The 20,955-nt window shown below is 48.7% G+C and overlaps 1 protein-coding gene across 1 annotated transcript in view; it reads right to left on the bottom strand.

Annotated features, from left to right (window-relative positions):
- Positions 1 to 20,955, bottom strand: part of LGR6 (leucine rich repeat containing G protein-coupled receptor 6) — a gene marked incomplete at both ends in the record, with an annotated part of 124,434 nt that overhangs the window by 78,511 nt on the left and 24,968 nt on the right. Inside the window, one exon of the mRNA XM_084301711.1 lies at positions 595 to 666. Coding sequence (XP_084157837.1) covers positions 595 to 666 — 72 coding nt within the window. The remainder of the gene's footprint in view (positions 1 to 594; positions 667 to 20,955) is intronic.

The following is a 20,955-nucleotide window of genomic DNA, read 5'->3' as shown; positions in this document are numbered from 1 at the left end:
ACTTTTGCCCCCCAGGCTCTCATTTTTGGGGCTCCCAAGGGATTCCAGTGGTTGCTAATGCCGGTGGTTAATTTCACACTTTCAGAAGTGGGGCCACTCCTTCACTGACACACAGCCACATGCCGATCCCTTGGGATTGTGCTTGCTGCTGTGCCTGAGTGTGCCTGCTCAGACCTCAGCGCACACTGGTGCACGACGGGACACCCCAGCCTCTGGAGCTGATTTTTTTGGACTTCTATTACCTAGAAAAAACGCCCAGGACCCGTCATGGCTTTGATCTGAAGGAGGGGACCCTGTATGGAGAAGGGTGAATGAAGCTCCCTGCTTTCTAGCCCTGCTCTGGGGTACAGTGATCATTTCTGCATAATGGATTTGTTCTTTTATTCTGGCATCTAGCACGTGCAGCATAGCCTAATGGTAATATCCCCACTCAAACCCCTACAGCTGGAGTAGCAATTAACCCCCTCCAGCACCCAGCCTCCTTCCATCTCAGCCAGTGGCTCCAGTGGCAACTCTGGGGGTTGCTGCCCGAGCCCCAGGCACCCTCCAGCACATCCCCACCCCAGGCTCTGCATGCGGCCGCTCCGTACTTACAGCTCCTCCAGGAAGCGCAGGTGTCGGAAGGTGCTGGGCTGCAGCTGGCTGATGTTGTTCATGCTCAGGTCTCTGGGGGAAGAAAGACAAAAGTCTCAGATCAGTCATGTTGTGGTTTGCACAGAACAAATCCCTATGCCAGGCTCTGTGTCCCCTCTCTGTTAAGAGGGAAAGCACTTCAGTGGAGAAACCCCTGCAAACTGAAAAGCATTAGCTTCTGTTATTATAGCTTCTTGATATATTAGCTTTATTATTATTATTATTATTATTTTAATTATTAGTATCACAGCCCAGGCTCTGCCTGCAAAGGGATGGAAAGGAGTATGGAAAGGAATAACACTTGAGAGAGACACTTATTCCTCCAGGGTGGCCTTCCTGGGCTTCTGCAGGTTATGGAGCAAGTTATGACATTTCCTAACAGCACAAGGCGTGTGAGTGTCTCACACATTTTGGACGGTGGACAGGAAGCCCAGTGATGCCTGAGTGGGAATGCATGTCCTTGGGCCCAAAGGTGTATTTCTGTGGCCAGTGGTCATGCCAGCCACCCCCGGGAGTGTCTGGAGACAGAGCTGCTTTTGAGGAGACAGCAAGCCATTGAAATTGGGTATATCCTATTGGAGAGGCCAGCTGGAAACTGGAAAAAAAAAATCACACCAAAAAAAAATCAGGAATGAGACCTAGGTCTGCTTCGTGGATGGCAAAGCTTGAATTCAGGGGGCTGGGGGAATCCGTGTGCTTGTGCCTGTTTCAGGCTCTGAGATCTCTCGCTAAAGGCTTACCCCACCTGCTTAGGGTCAGACAGACCCTCACAGAGGAGGCAGTGCCAGTACCTATGGGGTCCACGAGCCCTGTCCTCATTTTAGGATATAAGAGTAGCAAAGTCCGCAGCAAACAGTGCATTAGGCTAGTTGGTAGTTGGGGAAAACAAACAAACAACCAAAATGAGGATGCTTTTGGGTTCTGCGCCTCTTTAGGGGGTCTGATACTAAATTGCTGCAACCCTGCCCTCGTGGGCAGCTGACAGTGAAGAAAACCATGCTTATTAAACAAGTCTGAGCAAGCTGTGTCCAGATAACTGCAAGTGATCACCAGGTTTTAAAGCTGTGAGGAAAAATGAGGCTGAATTAAAAGCTGGCAGAGTTAAAACCAGAGGGAACTGAATGAGCCATATCCCCTACCAAGCAAAGCAATCCGAGTCAAATGTCATCTAAGGCTCTGGGTAGATTCCTGTGAAGTGGAAGGGGCTATTTTTGATCATTGTGTACAGATGGGACAGCGCCTGGCTCCATCAGTCTTAGTCTAAGAGGCAGAGACAGAGAGGTCCCTCTCTTGTGATGTAACAATAACAAGGCACACACATAAAAGAAAAGAAAAAAAAAAAAAAAAAGACATTTTACTTTATTCTTCCTCCAATAAATCTCACAAACCTGTAGGAATTTTCCTTGCCTTTGGACAAATGCATGAAGGATTTGTACAAAGGACAAGGACTGATGCTAAGCTAGAAGCATGAAGGAGAAAAGCTACCCTTAGCAAACCCCTGCAGTACCAGAGGGACCTCTCTGAGCTGGCTGCTATCTGCACAAATTTAACATGATGTGATCTGCACATCATCATTTTAACTGAGATGCTGCAGACCCAACATGTGAGACATGAGGAAGATCTAAAATCTCCCTTTACGGTTTCTCTGGAGATGTGTCTTGTGACAAAACCATGCACTTGCATGAGTGCTATTTGAAGATACTCCAGGCAAAGATTATATATTTTTTTTCCTTATAACTTTTCTCCTTTTCAAAGAAGTGGTGGAAAAATCCCTAAAAATAAAAAAGAGAATTCAAAGACCTTTTGTCAGAATGAATGCAAAAATAAAGTTATTGTCCATATTGTTCCCTATGCAACTCTACATTCTGTATTCAGATGATCCTGTGGTATAATAGAAGGGTTAAAATACTATTTTGTTCTGCTTCTATTTTTATTTTTAAATCCCTAAGGGCAGTTGCTACTTAGCACCCATTAAAACATCTTTTTTTTCTACATCAAAGTGTCTCTTGTTTATGTTGTAATGAATCAGTCTGATGTTTTGACATGTTGTGAAACAATGTAAAAATAATGAAAAATAGCATAAAATGAAAGGCTATGAAACAAAACACAGATCTGAAATGTTCAAGGTCTCCTTGAAATTCGGAGGCCTATTCCTCAAGTTGCCTTCAGCTGGCAGTGTAGGGAATGCTCCTTGCTCCCCACAGAAGATACTTTTCCGATGTTGTGTAAGTGCCAGCTGGGTGCCAGTCCTTTCCTGGGGACAGCAGCCAGCATGGACAGCCTGTGGCACAGCACAGGGAAGAGTTTGGGTCATTTTATTTAATAATATCTCATGTTTGGGGTGTTTGGATGCCATAGTTGTTTGTGGTTCTCCTGCAGGACTCAAGCACAACGCATCTATATTTGCAGTACTAACAAGAGGAGTTCTGTAGTGCACACCTTGGAAGTGAACAGCTTGATAATGAAAGGTGAAGCAAATAAAAGAATCAGCTTCAGGACTGCGTTTACCATTAATTCTCCACTGTGATACCCACAGGGGTCCCATGGCGGCACCTGAAGCAGTGGACATCCCGCCTGGGCTGGTGTGCTGGAGTGGCCCTGGTGTGAGGACAGCACAGAGGGGATGGGGCGAGGACAGCTGATGTGAAGGAAGACAGAGTGCCTCCGAGGGCTGGAAGTGAACTTCCTGAGCATGGTCCTGGACTCAGTGATTTTGCTAGCCACAAAAGCACGAGATGTTTCTCCACAGACTGTCCATGCTTGTGTGAAAGCAGAGGCACAGGATTCCTGCCTGCAGTGTTGTGGGAATAAATGTTTGACTTATTACTCACGTAAAGATGTTGTTGACTTATTGCTGTGCTTTCCCAAGCTCATGTTTTTCCTCTTAGTAATGTCTCTTGTGTTATGTACATCCCCAGTGCATGTAAGAGTGGAAATGCTTCCTGTCAGGGTAATCAGGGAAGCTATTTATCTCTTCAAGTGTTTGGGGGTGGTTACTTCAGCAGCCACATTCGGTTCATTTTAAAAGGAACCCACGGTATTTGAACCTTGCTGGGTATTTTCTTTTTCAGCAACATCTGGCAGACGGGTTAGGGATTCATGGGCTACATGGATGACAGACTCCTCTGACCTTTCTCAGGTCTGCCAATGACTTTGGCTTTACAAAACAGCTCTCTCTTCACTAGCATCTACTGAAGTCATACCAGTGTTGGGTTACTGGTATCTAAGCATGGCTATTGCCATTTGCACTGGTGAAGCCACCAAACAGCTAGGAACCATACCACAGCAGGTACTACAGGAACCCACAGTAAACATTATTCAGATCCCAAAGTCCCTTAAACTCAGCATCAGAAAGGTAGAAGAGGAAACCGGGTGCTTCAGCTTCATGCAGGCTTGCAAAGGAGGGCCAGCAGAGGAACTGTCCAGTTGCTTCTCTTTGAGTTCATGAGGCCATGCTGCATTGCACTGGGACAAGCTATCACTCCCTGCCCCAGAGCTTTCCTTCTCCTCTTTCCCCAGCAGCTGGCCTGTCTGTCCTCTCTGCAAGCTACCAAATAAAAGCAGGAAACCTTTTGCTTCGGGTCGTTTTGTGTGGCTGTGTGTAGTACGAAATGCCGACAGTGAAGTGACACAAGTTCCCAGAACCGAAATGTGGTTCTGGTACCACCAACGTTCACCCATGGAGCACATCTTGCATTAGGTGTTAAAGTTACCTATGGTTTCCAATGGCACTGCACCAAAGCCATCAGGGCTATAATTAGTGTGATTTAACACCCCCCTACCCCCCTCCTTCCCCAACTAATTCTAAACATTTATTGTAAGCATTTCTAACTTGTACCTGCAGGAAAACTGAGACACAGTTCATGGAAACTGAGCCCATGTGATTCAGCCTCAGACCTTACAACTCTGGCCCTCGAGGGGTTCCTTAAATTATTTGCTTTGATGTCGCCTTCTTTCATGAACAAGCTTTGATTATTCACTGATTAGCTGATCTTCCTTACCAAAAAGTGATGTGACACACTGCATGCTTTGGGTACTCCAGTAAGGCTGCCTGCAATTGCCTCTACCAGCGCTATGAGATGGGCGCTAAAGTGTTTTAGTTCAGGAATGATACCAGATTTAAAGATCAAAGGAATTTATCTTTGGCATAATTGCTCAGGCAGGTGGGATGCCAGCCTGTGGTGGTGGTGCTCCAAAACGTGGAGCCAGGGATGTCCCTGCCAGGAGCAGCATGGTCCCACCGGGCTCTGTCCTGCTCCGGTGAAGGTGGGACTTCTCCTTGTGGGACCTTGCAGTGTGTGCTCTTAGGCCAAAAGGGAGGTTTTTCAAGTTACAATATGGGGGCCTGCATAAAGGGCGTCCTTCAATACTCGTCTGAGGTAGGTCTAAGCATTGTCCCCAGTATGCACCTCTAGGGATGGAAGGATAGATGCCTCCCTTGGACTCAAGGTGTCTAAAAGCTAGCCACAAAACTGGGGAGAGATGATCCCTTCCCATAAACCTCTTCCCAAGCTATAGGCAAAGAGTTTCCCCAGAGATGCACTCTATAAATTAGCACCAGCGGATGTCAACAGACCTAAAGCAACACAGGATGAGGCCACGCTAGAGTAGCACAGTGAGATTGTGGCTGCTCAGCCAGGAGGGTTTGAAGATGAAATCTGCAGCGATATGGTTTTGGCTGAGGTCAAGCACATAACTTTCAGAGCCCGATGTGCATCTGGTTCCAGATCTGTGAAGTGCACATGACAGCAGAGAGACACTGCTCTCTTGGAGGCAATCACGGGGCTGGGCGAAGACATTCCCTAGCCATTTCTTTCTTTACTCTGAAGGAGCAGAAAGTCTGGTCGTTAGCTTCAGTCACCTAAAGTGCTCTCCATGGGTCCCTCTCACTCAGTATGATGGAAGCATGTGTCCTTGTGCCATGAGAGTACAGTGGTAGCAGCAGATATTTGCTCTACAAGGTTTCTGTAAGCCTGGTGCGAGGTTCAAGGGGAGACCTTCAGGGACTCAGTGGTAGAGTACACTGTGGGCTCTCAGCTTCTTTCATATTTGGATAAGCTACTAAGAATCCCAAATGGTGACTATCTTCTCAAGCCCTAAATTGATCTTCTGTATCAATATCTTCACATTTTTCAAGAAGTTCAGGATATTAATGTGATCTCTTCCCAGCCTGGTCTCAAGCCCAGCTCCTCTCAATGTTGGTGCTGAATATACGAGTTCCTGGACCATAAAATAGAGCTTCCTTACACTCAGGCACTTGAACAGAAATTTTTAAGATGATTGTGGGGAGAAGCTAACAAGCGGGTGTTCTCTTGATTAATTGATTGCACAATAACACATTAAAGCCTCCCAGTTCTGGTCCAGCAGTATGATTTCTGTGGGAATGGTATAAACCACACCAAAATTCCCATATTTATTCCAGAAAGGTCCAACGCTGGACCTGTTCTTGCAAGGCATGAAGCACTCTTGTCTTGCTGAAATCACTAGGAGATGAGCAATGTCTCTATCTTCTGGCCACTCTCATTAGCATCCAGTAAAAAAAGCACAAATAAACCACCCTTAAAAAAGAAGCCCAAGGGCAATAAATGATGGTTTTAGAAATTCTTCGGATTGTACGAGAGTGATTCATAAAGGTTCTTGTTATCTCCTTTCCTCTGTATCTCGAAATCTCCAAGGTCACCACAAAATGCCTGGATTGCTTGGGGTAAAGCTGGGGCTGCCGACAGAATGGTACTTGGAGCCATAGCGCCAGCTGAAATTTTTCCTAAAAGCCTGCAGGTTGAAAACTATGTTAAAGGTAGTCTCCATAAAGAAAAAGAGAAAGGGAAGATAAAGAGATCAAAGCAGTAAGAGCTCATTTGCATTCCACCATATCTGGAGGCACCAGCCCTATTTCAATCCTGTATCACTGCAATAGGCAAGAGCAGGACGTGTTTTTACTCCCACCTCTCCACGTTTGAAAATAGATCAGTCATCTTAGATCATACCCCACGTGTAGGCCCTATCCGAGATCTCCACAGTGTTTCAATAATAAAGACTCCACCAAGGCCAGTTTGCCAGGGTGAGATTAAGCCCATCCCTACACCAGCAGATCTTCAGAAGTCTGGTCTGCACAGCTTGAATCTTGCTAAATATATTGCTAGAGACTTTTCTCCAGGGCTCTAGCACATGGGTTCCCAGTGTCCTGGCTGCTAATTCCCAGGTTACCAAAATCTGCATGGCAACAGAAGGGGAAATCACTTGTGCTGTGACAAGGTGGGAAGAAGAAGTCTTATCATGAGCACGGTGGGTATCGGCATCCTCTAGCCTGCAGACACAGAAGTCCCCTGGTGCTTCCAGTGACTCTTTGGGTAGAGCTGCTTGAGATGGAGTCAGAGAGCCTCAAACAATGTGCCAAGGGGGAGCCTGACAGAGCCTCCACCCAGCCCCTCTGCTCTCACCTCCCCGACAGCGCAGGCACTGCCCCAGGCTGCTTTGGGTTGGTTGCGTGTTGGATTTTTTATTTCCGATATGATTCTGCAAGTTCGTGTTTTTGGTGGTTTCCATGAAACAGAAGCCCAGAAAGAATTGTTTTCTGTTGATCAAAATTCCTTAAAGCAATAGCAAAAAATATTTTTTTTCCAGTTTTGACATTAAAAAGAAATCATTACAGAAAAAAAAATAATTTGAAAAGAAAAAACATCTTCAGTCTTGGAAGTGTCCAAACAGGACTTCTCAGCCTTACTAAAATTATGTTTTTAAATGATTTTTTTTTCACATAATGGGATTCAGAGATGGCCAGTGTTTGGAGCTGGATCAGCATAAACCTTCCTTAGTGTGAACACATCAAAAGCAACAAAATGTCTTCTGATCTAAAAAAGAAATATTGGGTCATGAATGAGAGCAAAGAGCTTTTTTTTTTTTTTAAGTAAGAAAAATGAGGCTTGCATCAAATGTCCTTTGGAGAGGAGAAAGGACTTTCCTTCAGGCTTTCTCACAGCCCAACAACTTCTAGATTTTGAGGAACTAAATGGCCCCCACTAGATCCCTGGGAAGAGCCTCACATTCCCTGTGTCCAAGTACAAGTTCATTCCCTGCCCTTCTCCAGGTGGAGGCTCCAGCTCCCTGCTTGCTGACCTCTTTGGGAGCAGGGCAGGTTACTGCCAGGGAAGGTGAAAGCTCGCTCTGCCCCGGAGCAGGTCTCCTCCTTACACCCAGTGCAGCTACCAGGGCAAGGCAAACCCAGAAGCACCATCCTCTCTGCTGCCCAGCCAAAGCCTTCTCAAAGAGCTAATGAGCAGCAAACAGTAAACAAATGCCACCGGAGCATCCCTCACATTCCCCACGCAAATGTCCTTGGAATCAACTGCGTCACGGAAATGCTCTGCTTTCAAGTTGGCATCTTTTACCTTGCTTGCAGCAGGATATTTATAAAGACAAATGCTGTGTTGAGAAACTATTACCCAGCTCTGCTCTGGGACACGAGCCACGCTTGCCTGAGGGCTGGCTGGGGAGCACGGAGCTGTGTCCCAGGAAGAGCAGTGCAGAAGGGGAGAAAGCTGGGCAAGGCAAGCCAAGGGTGGCCACAAGGCATGCTCTGGAGAGCCAGAAGCTCCATGGCCAGCAGACTGGGGCTGTTCTGCAACCCACAGTGCCTGAGAAGGCAGCTTGTGCATCACAGCTTGCCCTGGCTGCTCCAGGCTCCTGTCCAGCACCCCCAAGGAGATCTCTGCAGGCAGTTTACCCTGCAACGTGCAGGACTGATTTTCTCTTCAGACCAGTAAAAGGTTTCACAGCCCCCCTGTGCCACTTGCACCTTTAACATGGGAGGAAGTAATGGGAGCACAATGATGAATTGCTGATCCAGCCTGCATGGTGGCACCAGAAGTGACTCGCTGTGGGAATGTTCCTGGAAGAGTAAATGATCCACCTGGAAGGTATGGCTTCTTGGATTGCACAGAAAAGTAGGCAATGAAAGAGCAGAAACAACACAGGAGAGGGAACAGGATCTAAGGAACCAGGTCAGTGTAGAGATGAAGTTGACATGTGCAACCACTGTCATCCACATCCTTCCTTTAATTGCACCAAAGGTTGTGCAAGGTGTATTTGGCCCTGCATATCCTGGCAAAGCGTCAGCTGGAAGTCTAAGGAGAGGCAATATTGGATTAGGGGAAAAGCTCTCTGAATCCTAAATTCCACCACTGCTTATAGAATCATAGAGTCATGGAATGGTTTGGGTTGGAAGGAACCTTTGAAGATCATCTAGTCCACCGCCCCTGCCATGGGTTTGAGAGATGCCTGAGAGAAAATTAAAGCCCTGCTGGACTCTGTAACATACCCACAGTTAATTTGCGCACATTCGAAACCTTTGCACATCTGGTCCAGGCCTGCTGCCTCTGTCCTGTTTCTCTTCTGTGCACAGATCCTCCCATCACTGCCAACTCCTGCCCCCCAGCTTTGTTCAGGAATCCCAGACAGCTGATGCCCACGGTCTCCAGCCCCGCTCCATTTACTTTCAGACCTACTGAAAGGAGATGGCAGAGCCCAGGGCTGGCAGGGAGGAAATTGATAGCCTATAAATGACTAGAAGCATATGCAAAACCATGCTGTTTTCTTTCACTTTGAGGGGACCTGGCAGCACACAGTTATCCCTGTTACTTCTCCGGCTGGCAAGAAATCAGAGAAAGGATCTGGCAGGCTATATGGTCACACACAGCATGTTGCTCCTACCGGTGACAGAGCTCTGAGCTGCGAACAAAAGCAGCCTACTGCTGAGCTGGGGAAGAACCAGGGCAAGGCACTAAAAGAGCACTGGGCCAGGCTGCCTCTCCTCTTGCAAGCCACATCTCAGGGGAGCTGCACCAGCTCACGTTTGGGGCAGAATCCTGTCCCAAAGCCTGACACTAGCAAGTAAAGTTGTACACTTGAACTGAAGGGTTGATGCACTGCTGAAACTCTGCACAGTTTATGTCCGTCACAAACTGGAAAAAGCAGAAAAAAATTGGAAATATTTTACTGAAGACCAATTTCGATACATATTTTTAGTTGAAAATGTCAGACAAACTGACTGAAATGCTTTAGGCTTACGGGAAAACATTTCATTCACCAAATGCCAAGTCATGACAACACAATATTTAATTTACATACATTATCTGCATATGTTAACCTAAGATCCACTGTAGAAAAATCAGAAATAAAACAAAACCCAAACTGAAATCTTTCATTTCAGATTCTGCCTTTTACAATCCGTTTCCATTCAAAAATTTCAACCACATCTGTCTGTAGCCTGGAAACCTTTGTTTTTGATGAAGAACAGTTTTTGCTCTAAGTAATTGTTTCTTAGAGAAAGACTTGGTTTTCCTGTGCATCGTAAGCAGACCCTTTTACTGCTCACAGGCAAGCTGCAACCAAGGGGCCCTGCAGGGCGCAGTATGCCCAGCACCACCATGGTGAGAAGGGTCTGTGACTCCATGAGAATCCTGGTTTTGGTGCTGGGCTGTGTTTAGGCACAGGAGGAGACATCGCCTGAAGAGCTGTTCCCCATCTCCCCCTGATGGAAAGATGATGAGTTTCTGTATTTGACTGGCACACTGCTTTGAAGCTGTGTTATCTCCAGGGCAGTGCATATCCCAATTTAAGAACCCATGTCCTAGGACCAAGAGGTGACCAAGCATCAAGGAGGAACCATGCACAAACACATTGCTGGCAGAGGGTGTACAGATTGGCATTCAGAGCCATTTACCTGGGCTCAAAGGCCAGGAGCTGTATGGGCTGGGAGCTGGCAGGATGGACGAAGGGAGGCAGTGCTCTGTCTCGGGAAGCAATCCCCAGAAACACTCACGCTTTGATCTTTGCAACGTTTGGTTTGGTAAGACTTTGCGCTGCAGAAGCCTCTGTTTAAATGGCACTTTCTAAACACTCCCAGCCAGCATGGCCAACCAGCAAAGACAATTCAGTGTCATAAACAACCAAAAGAGCCAAGGATGTGTTCTCATGCCTGAAATGGGTGTAAGGCTCAATTGTGGTGTCTCTGACACCGCTCTAGTCAGCTCTGGTGCCAGCTGTGTTGCAATGCTGGCCAGCAGACAGGAGAAGGTGGGCTGCTGTGACTGTTCCCGTTCTGGCTTGGGGTGCACCATGAGGCAAAGTTCCTTCTGCAGCATCTCTGCCCTGCTCGTACAAGTGCTGCTTCAGAGCCACCCTGTAAGCCTGAGCTTGGGTCACCCCCACTGACAGCAGCATCAGGGGAACTGGAATCAGATGGAAAACCAAGCTCTGGTATCAGAGTGCTTATTTAGTGTCACTACCTTTCCTGGCTATCCCAATCTTCCAGCGGAACAACAAATAGTTATAGATTTTTCTTTGGCCCACATGACTCATATTATGGGAGCATCGTTCTCTCACACAGGGACACTGCTCTCATATGGCCCGGCTTGGTTTTTAAAATGGGTTAGAAACCCCTTGATCCAGCTACAGATTCAGACGCCAGGCATCAGGCTAGCTATCACTGTACTTTTTTCCATGGGCACCAGTTGCCTGTTGCACCCAGAGAGGTTTCAATCGGATATCAGGAGGAATTTCTTCATGGAAAGTGTGTTCAGGGACTGGGACAGGCTTCCTAGGGATGTGATGGAGTCACCATTCCTGGAGGTATTTAAAAGATGTTTAGATGCTTAAGGACATGGTTTAGTGGTGGACGTGATAGTGTTAGGTGGTGGTTGGATCTGAGATCTTAAGGGTCTTTTCAATCATGAATGGTTCCATGATTCAGCAATTCAACAACTGCCAGAGAAATGCACTGCTTTAGTAGAGTGTTACTCCCAAATTTTCACCTGTGCCTTCAAATCTAGGGTCCAGCTACCAGCACTGCCGTATGGTAAGCTATTAGGTGGGATCCATCCATCCAGGCTCAGCCCCCAGCCAGGGGGCTCTGAGCAGCAGCAGCAGCTTCATCCAAACACCTTGCGCCTTGTCTGCACTGACCCACAGTTGCCTAAACAGGAGCCCTGAGGCACCCTCACATTCCCCTTGGCTTCCAGCCACCATGCCAGGAAACTCCATGGGTCCTGAGGCATATGGACAGGCCCATGGATGGGATGTCTGAAATGCCATGGTGTCTCACAGATTGCACTTAAAGCCACAGCTCAGGGAACTACATCAAACCCCAAAACACCATGTCAAATCTTTGGCCAAACAAAGAGATGGTTGCATTTGGCCCTCAGATGGCAGAGAGATCTCTGAGCTGTCTCTTCTCTTCCAAACACTTTGGGCCCCAGCAAATGGGTCAACAGGGTCCTCCTCCAAGCAGGAGTATTTTTTAATCTTGTTTGTAGCACTAATTTCAGTCACAACTGTGAGAAACTGTTGCCAAGCTGGAGGATTACCTGTGCAGTCAGGGATTTTCTAAAAAAAATAATTAAGTAATGGCCTGAAAATTGCAACCATGTGGGAAACTTGGTCTCTCTAGGCTCTGCCTGTCATCACAGTGGAAATTACACAGGTGGAGGTTATTCTCCTCATTAGCAGATGAAAGGCCAGGCTCAGCCCAGAGACCTCAAGCCAGGCTATCTGCATTGTTGCCACCTGCAGTGGAGAAGGCAAGTGGTACTGGCCCCAGAAAGCATTTCCAGGTCACTGCACGTGTATCAAACCTGCAAACAGCAATAATACATAATCTGTAGCTGCCTTGAGAGGACAAAAACATATCATCATCTAACACCTGCTTAGAAATGAGACAGTGTCCACATTTTGCTTTTCAGCTCACTCATTGTGGAGACATTGTACTCTGTGCCAAAGCAAGTAAAAGAAGGAACAATCACGTCATGACAAGGCTGAATACATTTTATGCTCTTAACCAGGAACGGAAAGCAATAATTCACGCTGGAGCAGGACTAGCTTGGGATGGTCTGGCACTGCAGATGATTTATATTTAGAGTTGGGCTTGGCAGGTGCTTTTATGGAAGTTTGGTTTTCTATTGTACTCAACCTGTCCCAAAAATAATTTAAACCATCATGCTTTATGGCATGGCCAACTATTAACTAGCACCACTGGGAAATGCTCACAAAATTGCCCTTGTACTGCTGGAGACATGATATTGGCATTGGTCAGAGACGTCCAGCCACTATAATGGCCTGTGCCTGAATATCCGGGTTGATTGAGAGAAACCCTGGGGGCTGACAGAGGATTTTACTCCCCTCCTGCCTCCTCTTTTCCCTGCTCCCCAGCTCCATGAGCTGTGATGTTGGCATGGGTGTCCACGTGGGTGCCAGCTACCCAGTTTGTGATGCCAGAAAGGACACAAAGGGGGCTGGCTCACCCTCAGACCCATCCTCACAGACATCCTGGAGGTAGCTGGCTTGACCACTTGGCTCTGGAAATTGGAGCCATACCTTAGGCCGTGTTTGACACCGGCTTGATGGTGCAGGACTAGCCCTTTCTAGTGCCCAGGCCCAGCGTTAAGTGCTTTGCTTTCCTCAAGAGATTTTAGTTAAAGGATATTTTCAAAAAATTGCTCCTGCAGAAGTTTCTGATATTTGTGTAGGAGAGTAGATCCAGAGTGAGGAGGGAAATAGCACCTCTCTCAAGCAAGCACAACACGCTCTGGGGTGGGATTCGCAGGCCACCATTGTTATTGCCATGTCTGAGTACCAATGTCTGACCTTGTATATGGGGAGGGAGTCAGGAAAAGTAGAAAAAAATAATGGTATAATGTAGAAGCATAACTAAAACTTAAAATAGCTTTTTCTATCATTTAAGACCTGTATCTAGGGCTTTACACAAATTGAGAAACAGTAGTGTTCCTGCTGGTAGCAGGCAGAAAACCGCAAGACCAACGCTACGTGCAGAGGCAGGATATTGCTGGACAACATCCACAGTTATCTGCAAAGGCTGGCAGAGTCCTTGGGATGGCCCTGGGACGGCCCTGGGACAGGAACTCTGTCTGTTGGCCTTCCCCTGCCACCCACCAGAGCTTTTGGGATGCACAGACAAAGGCTGACATTATGTACTTCAAGGGTTTCCTTGAAGATGATATCTACTGGGGTATCTACCAGGGACGGATGTGAAGCTCACACGGGGTAGAAAACTAGGAGACGAGATTCATCTTCAGAAGAAACCCTGGTCTGCTCTCCTTGTTCTCATGGGCCACTAGCAAAGTACAAACGGTGCTGACCAGCCTTCAGAGAGCAGCCTGGGACAGCCCTGGTACTGTGGCAATGGGGAAGCCACCTATGGTGTTTGACAGGCAGCCACGGTCTCAAAGACTTCCCAGGCTGCTTAGGCCATAGGTGTTCGTTCAGCCACATCAAGTCCTGACAAGCCTTGGCAAAGGATGAGGCAGGTGCCACAGCCTTGCCAAGCTCCCCTAGTCAGCTCTGCCTTTGTGGGAGCAGTGTTTGGCCATTACCTCCACTGGACCCCACCACAGCAAGCTACGGCCTGCTCTGTTCAGATCAGGTTCCAGATGACCACATCGGGCTCTTACACCATGCTGGTTTGAACTGAGGAAGAAGTGACCACCTAGGCCTTAGTGGGGCCTTGAGATCCCTCAGCTTGTGCTTGACCTTGTAGGCACCTCCAGCACTCAGATCCCGCACCCTCCCCAGTAGACTGCTGGGCTGGAGACATTTTTGGAGAAGCTCCCAGGCAGGTCCATGAATGCTCATTCTCAGATGTTATCTATGACCAGGACAGCCAACCCTGTAGGACCAGGTGTTCAGAAACCAGGCTGGAGGCGAGACATGATCCTGCCCAAGCTGGAGGATAACAGTGCCCAGTCTGGAGCCTGCTCAGACTGCTCTGAATGCACTTATGATGCCTTCAAAAATGTGGAGGAACCGGACTGGCTCTGTGTGGGGCACACATATGGCCCCAGTATGTCCGTCACCCTGATCACCCCTTCCCAGGCTCTAGGCTGGGGCAGGAGAACTGGTGTCCATGGAGCACAGGGAGTGGGATGCACATGGGTAGTCTACCACGCTGTCCCTAGCTGTTGACGATGTCTGTGTAAGCAGTAACCTGAGGAGCCCCCCTGAACCAGGCAATCTTGAAGCTTCTTCTTAGTTTTCTAATCAGCTCACTTATACAATGTCCTAACTGTGTCCAAGGGCATAACCTCAGACAGCTAGAGAACTCAGCAGCCTACAGCCATCAGAGAGGTCAGCATGGAGTTGTCCAGGTGCAACCAGAGGATCCGTACTAGGTTAAACCAACCATTTACTGAAGACATGGCACCTGCATGGAGCAGTCAGGGCACTAAGCAATGTGGTAGCCTGAAGTCATCTGGTGGGTCCCAACAAAATGGCCTGCCATGGCCAAAGGGATGAAGAAATGTCAGCGTAGCTAGTGCAGCATTTCCTGACCCATGCCTGCTACACCCACATCAAGGAGGGATTGCAGAAACACCATGCGGGCAGTTGCAAGTTGCGAAAGTGTTTCTTCCAGCTGCAGATGGATACCTTCTCACCCCCACACAGCCCACAAGACCTCACCTTTTGCACCAACAACTTTCCGCTGGCCTCATCATGCACCCACACACTTGTATTATCTGGCGTGCAATGCTGCCTGTCCATGTTCTAATGCACTATCAAAGGCATCAGTGAGACGTTTTTATTCTTACTGGTGGGGTAAATGAAAACGGGTTGGGACATTTTTATGCTCTGAATAAGGGAGAGGGGGGTCACCAACCAGACAGGGTTGAGAAACCTGGCAAAAGAAGTGTCGGAGCAGGTGGGGCAAGCTGCACCCAGAGGCAGAAAACAGTCACAGCCCAGGATTCAGGTTCTGGCCCAGCTCTCTGAATGGAGTTGGCGCACAGAAGGCAAATCTTCCCTGTCGCAAGCACACCGCTCGGGACCCTCCCTATCTCTGCTTTGCTGACAAGGCAGGACAATGGAGGCAGTTCCTAAAGCAAAGAAAGTTCAAATTCCTCCAGCCAATTACCTCATGGCAGTAAATCTTCCACCTCTCTTTCCCAGTCACTGGTGAAGCCTGTCTATTGTCTAGGGAGCCCGTCTGTCTGCCCCAGCACAAAAGGGAGAACAATCAGTGGGCTTGAGTAACATCCGATGTATTAAAAGACGGAAGAATAAAGCAGGGAAAGGGCCAAGGAGAGCTGGGTGGGGAGGAGATCTCTAAGAGGCCACTCCGAAGTGTGGGTGTCTGGCTTCAAGAGGCTTCCAGCCTTGCCTGCCTCATGCAGGTGTTATTCGGGCTTGTTCCTGGTCAAAGCCATGCTGGGGAGGGTTGGGAACCTCTCTGTGTGGAGGTTTTTCAGAAATGATGGTGCTGATGGATGGGAAGAGGATCTCTGCCCACAGCTTTGACCAAGTGCTGTCCATGCACCTCACAGAATCACAGAATGGCTAAGACTGGAGGGCACTTAGAGCTTTTGAAGCTCCCCAAGGAGGAGACCCCACAGCTTCGGGGCAGCCTGTAGCAGGGCTGCAGCCCCCCCAGCACAGCTGTGGTGCTGGAGGTCAGGGGGAGCCTCCTGGGCTCAAGGCTGTGCCCAGCACCTCTGGGCCTGGCCCTAGGCAGCACTGCCAAGAGCCTGGCTCCATCCCCTCGTCCCCTCCCTGCAGGAACGTGCAGGCCTTGGGGAGCTGCCCCTGAGCCTCCTCTTCTCCTGGCTGAGCAGTGGTCAAGCTACTTTCTTTAGACAGCAAGGGGAAAGACAAGGTCCTGGGGGATCAAATGTGAATGCAGTCCATACTTAATCAACAGGGCAGTGTTTTCTTGCTGTATCCTGCACATCTGTGCAGGAAAAGAGAAGCAGCTGCAGTAATGTCTGTTTTACAAGGCTTATTCGGTTGTCTGGAAGCACCAGGAGCAGCACGTGTGAAGGAAGCTGCCTCTCATCAGTCCCTCCATCTGCAGACCTATCTCTGTCTCAGGCCAGGCTATGGCCTGAAAATAATTGCTAGGCAAAATTACTGAAAGTAGGAGAAAGACAACCTCATTGAAAAGAAGGGTTTCCTTAAAGCAAACTGCAAGCTCTGATGAAATGGAAGAGACCTCAGAACTGTGTACATCATGAGAAGACTGAGGATAACTGAGTGACAAAGGGACACCAGGCCATTTTGACAGTGGTGGTGCAGGAGGGCATCCCATTGGGCTGCTGCAGAGCTCTGGCCAGGTGATGGGATAGGACAAGTCCCCTGCTGCACACCCTGAAAAAGCCTCTCTGTGTGTAAGGGATGGAGGCTGGAAGCAGCACCTTGCAGCATTTGCAAAGCAACCCACTAATGTTGGGGCAGCAACACAGGTTTGCTTCCCTGATTTGTCTTCCAGCTCTGCTGCACTCTCCTCCCTGCTCCATGCATTTGGCAGTGTGTTGGCTGCAGCGTGCACCTTTTGTCCTTGGCAGCACCACTGCACTATCATGATATCTTTTCTTTTCCCTCATTCCTTCAGTACAGATATGTAACTTGCTGGGTGATGCAGGCACTTTTTGTATAGCCTGGGCTGGAAGGGTTTTCATCTGCAGCCCAGCAGGGCAGTAGAGAGAGGGGAGCAGCAGAAAGGAGCTGGAAGTTGTTATGAAGACACACAGAAAGGCTCTGGCTTCATGCTCAGCCTCAGATGACTCCTCTGCCCTGTTTGAGTTGAGCTGACCTTGGACACAGAGATTGAGGCATTTGTGTGGGTAATCCAGGGAATACTTTGGGTTTTGACTACCTTCCCACTCAGGATGTGGCCGTACTCCTTGGGGTATGGGCAGGCACCTTCCCATGACTGGAATGGTTGCCAGCAGCCTGATCCTGCATAAACCATCTTCAGAGCTGTGGCCTGCATTGCTCCGGGTTCTTTCTCTGCCTGTAGGGCGGGAGGTGGCATCTCTGCATGGCCGTGAGACAAACAGCCTCCCCCATGGCCCAAGCTGGTCTGGCGTTCCATCCAGTTCTATTTTGATCTTGTTTTTATCTTGTGTAGTTCAAGCACACAAAATGTTTCTGGAGAAAATCAGCGATTGTGTCATTTGCCCCCTGCATTTTGGACTCAGCTTTGGGAGCAGTAGTATTTCATGGCCCCAATGGACCGAGGCACAGAGAGACAAAGCCTTCTTCTCTGCTGTGCTTTAGAGCTGGCACAACTCCCATGGCCCACCGATCTGCTGAATATTGTGAAGGGAATCTGAAACCACCATCACAGCCACAAAGCAATGTGCTAACCCAGACTATTGTGGAGAATGATGGCTGGTGGGTGATGGAGCAAGGGAGACCTCAGTCTCATTAGCAGATGCCACAGGTGCTGTGCAGATGTCCTCTTCTGAGCCAGCTGCACCCATTCACTGTCTTGAGCTGCTCCTCACTGCCACAAACCAAAGGTCAATGGTCCTGCAGGGTCTCTGAGTGGTCCCCACCCTGCTTCTGGTCCCAGCTGGGCTGGGACAAGCTGCATGATGTGATGGATGGTTTGTGTGAAATGGGGCTGGGAGTGTGACCACAACCTCACCATTTGTCCGTCCCCCAGCGGAGAGTGGCACAGAGGTGGTTTCCTGTGTCCCCATCTGGCACCGCTTGTTGCAGCAGGAACATCTCACCGCTTCTCAATGCTTGAAATGGAAAGTGCAGCCGGGGCTGGAGATGGGGATTTGGCCATGGAATTAGGCAATCCAAGCATCTAGACCCTGAGCAGTGCCTGAGCTTCTCGTGCAGAAACCATTGTCAAGCCCTGAGGACAGCAGGACTCTCATCTGTCATCGGAAACTGAAACCTTGTCTCTGCTGGAGAGCTGGAGACTTGTGCCTGCCCCAGTCCCTGCTTCCAGGAGGTATCCTTGCTATTGGAAACTGAGCACCATGCCGTGGAAGGACATGCCCCACAACTGTCCTAGAGCCAGGGTGGTGGCAGGTCAGGGAAAGGGCACAAAGCGCTGCACCGGCTGGTGCGAGGTCAGTCCCTAGTTGTGGTATGAGTGCTGCAAGGCTCTGACAAAGTTAGTCACTGTTTTTAAGGTGTAAAGTCAAGTCAGAAGACGCTGGCCAGAATGAGCCCTGAATTATCCTGAGATTTCTGAGATTTCAGCCTGAATATTGAGATTTCTGGAGCAGATCTGCCTGTTCAGCATCTAAAAAATGTGGAATAGCTCTGTTTGCTTAACATCCCAGCAGCACTTGGAAACCTGGCAGCGATCTGTTTCCTTGCTCCATCAGATATCATGTTCCTACCTCCTTGTTATATCCACCAGCATCAGAGTGTTCCTCTTGTGATAGTGCAAGTAATTCTGTTATTCCTTTGGACACCAGAGATGCCCGTCTCTGGCCTTCGAATGTCCTATATGCTTGCAGAATGATGCAAATACTCATTTATCTTGAAGAGACATCAGATTTTTCAAGGCAACCACCTCAATGCACTCCAATTACCTTCCAGCAGTGGCTGTGGGTTCCAAACAGATCCATCCCATCTCCAAATTTCAACCTGATCTTAGCAACCAGCTTGGCAAAGCATTATCCTGTCTTTTACTACTCACGCCCACAGAGGAACCTCAGACTGAAAGCTATGTGGGTGCAGGATTTGCAATATTAAGTCCTGGAGTCAGGCTGCAAGTGATGGGTCTTGGTCTGGGAGAAGTGACAGGAGGAACGGAGGGGCAGGTGTGGGATTTCTGAGCAAGGCTGGTGGCTGTTTGTTCTGCAGTGCACAGAAGAACAGGCCCCAGCGTGTGTTCTTGGTAAATAAATGAGATTACATCAAGAATACACCCAACTCCTATAATTTACTTTTCATCTTAACAAAACCAACCCTTCATGACTCGGGATATTGCCTTGTTGCTTGGGAAAAGGGTTAACAATGAAGAATATTGGTTTTGCTTTATTTGCCTTTTGAATGTTGAGCCTTTAGAGGATTGGGAAATCACCTTTTCAAACGAAAGACCATCACTTCATTGTGTGAGCCCAGGAGCTGGAGTTTTGCTACAAGCTCTAAGTGTGAAGGTTTGCCATTGCCACCAGTCACCAGTGTATGGATTTCTGTGCTCCTGGAATCAACACCTGCCTGGTTCCTTGCCAAGTGATTTTTCAAAACATGACCTGCGATACCAATGTTGTCACCGTGTCAGTGCCTTGGGAGGGTGGGAGGTGGGAAGTCGACACCCAGAGCTGCTGCCGTGGTACCCCCAGGCTAAGCAGAAGCCTCTCATCCACTCTGACCCTTGTGAAATAAGCAAGGCAGGGCTTGTGAGGACCCTAGAGCTGAATCACAAAAATTCCAAGCAGCAAAATGCCACGGTAAGAGCACGTCACCACCCAATCACCTCCAGCACGTGCACATCAGCAGGGAAGCCTCCCAGCTCCAACCACAAGTTTGCTGGCCCTTGGCCAGAGCTGCCAGTGCAGCGGTTTCAGCAGAAACTGACTTTTTTTTCTTCTTCTTCTTTTTCTGAAAGCAGCAGCCCCTGGTGCTGCAGGGTTTTCAGCTGGTGTCCGGGCTGAGGCTGGAGGAAGGCTGCAAGGGCTTGGCTGCAGCAGCGCAGGTCCCATCCATGTCAGACCAGCCTTACATTCAATTTGAGTCTTCAAAGGAGCCCGCTCCCGCTCTGCACTATTAATATTGCTGTCTTCCCTACCACAAGCTGTAAATCTCTTGACGGCAGGGAGAAGAAAGCATCACAGAACGATGCTCCCTGCGGCCGCTCTGCGCAGAGAGGCTCCGTCAGGCAGAGGCATCGAGGAGCTCTTCTTCCTGCCGCTGCTTGCAGGATGGTCTCACATGCCTGTAGCTGGCACCGCAGCCTCCTCAGTGCCCATGGCCTCTTCTGCTCTCAGCCCACGCTGTCCTGTTTCCAATCTCTGCTCTAATGCCAGCTGGTGGGGTGTCACGTCTCAGTATTGCCCCTCAAAACTCGTCCCTGTGTCCCAGCTCCCCAGCTCTGCACAGCTGGCTGCCCTTCTCTCCATGGCTGGAGAGGAGCATCTGCTGGGCAGCTTACAGACCACATTCCCCCATACAAAACCAGCGTTTTATTTTTCTACTTAAACTCACTAGACAAAAATGCCGCAGCTTTTCCCACACTTGCTGTTGAGCTTCCAGCCTTTACCACAAAGCTCTGTCCATTCGCACCCATGCAGGGCCCTGCAAAAACACCATTGCCCTGACCTGAGCACCTCTTGGCATCCTGCATGTGTCACCAGAGGTAACTGGTATTGCCGTTGGGTTACACAGATTAAAAAAATATGTCTAAGGAGGAGCAAAATCAAATGAAAATGCCCCTGCTTTGCTGCCAGGGAGCCCTCCATGCTAAGAGGTCAACAGATCTGTAATAGATATGTTTAGCTTGGAGAAAAGCAGGCTCAGGGGAGACCCTGTTGTACTTTACTATTACCTTAAAGGAGGTTGTGGCAG

Source organism: Netta rufina (assembly GCF_964035555.1).
Source record: "Netta rufina genome assembly, chromosome: 26".
NCBI lineage: Eukaryota > Metazoa > Chordata > Aves > Anseriformes > Anatidae > Netta > Netta rufina.
Note: the sequence above shows the minus strand (reverse complement) of the source record. Positions and strands in the feature narration are given on the sequence as shown.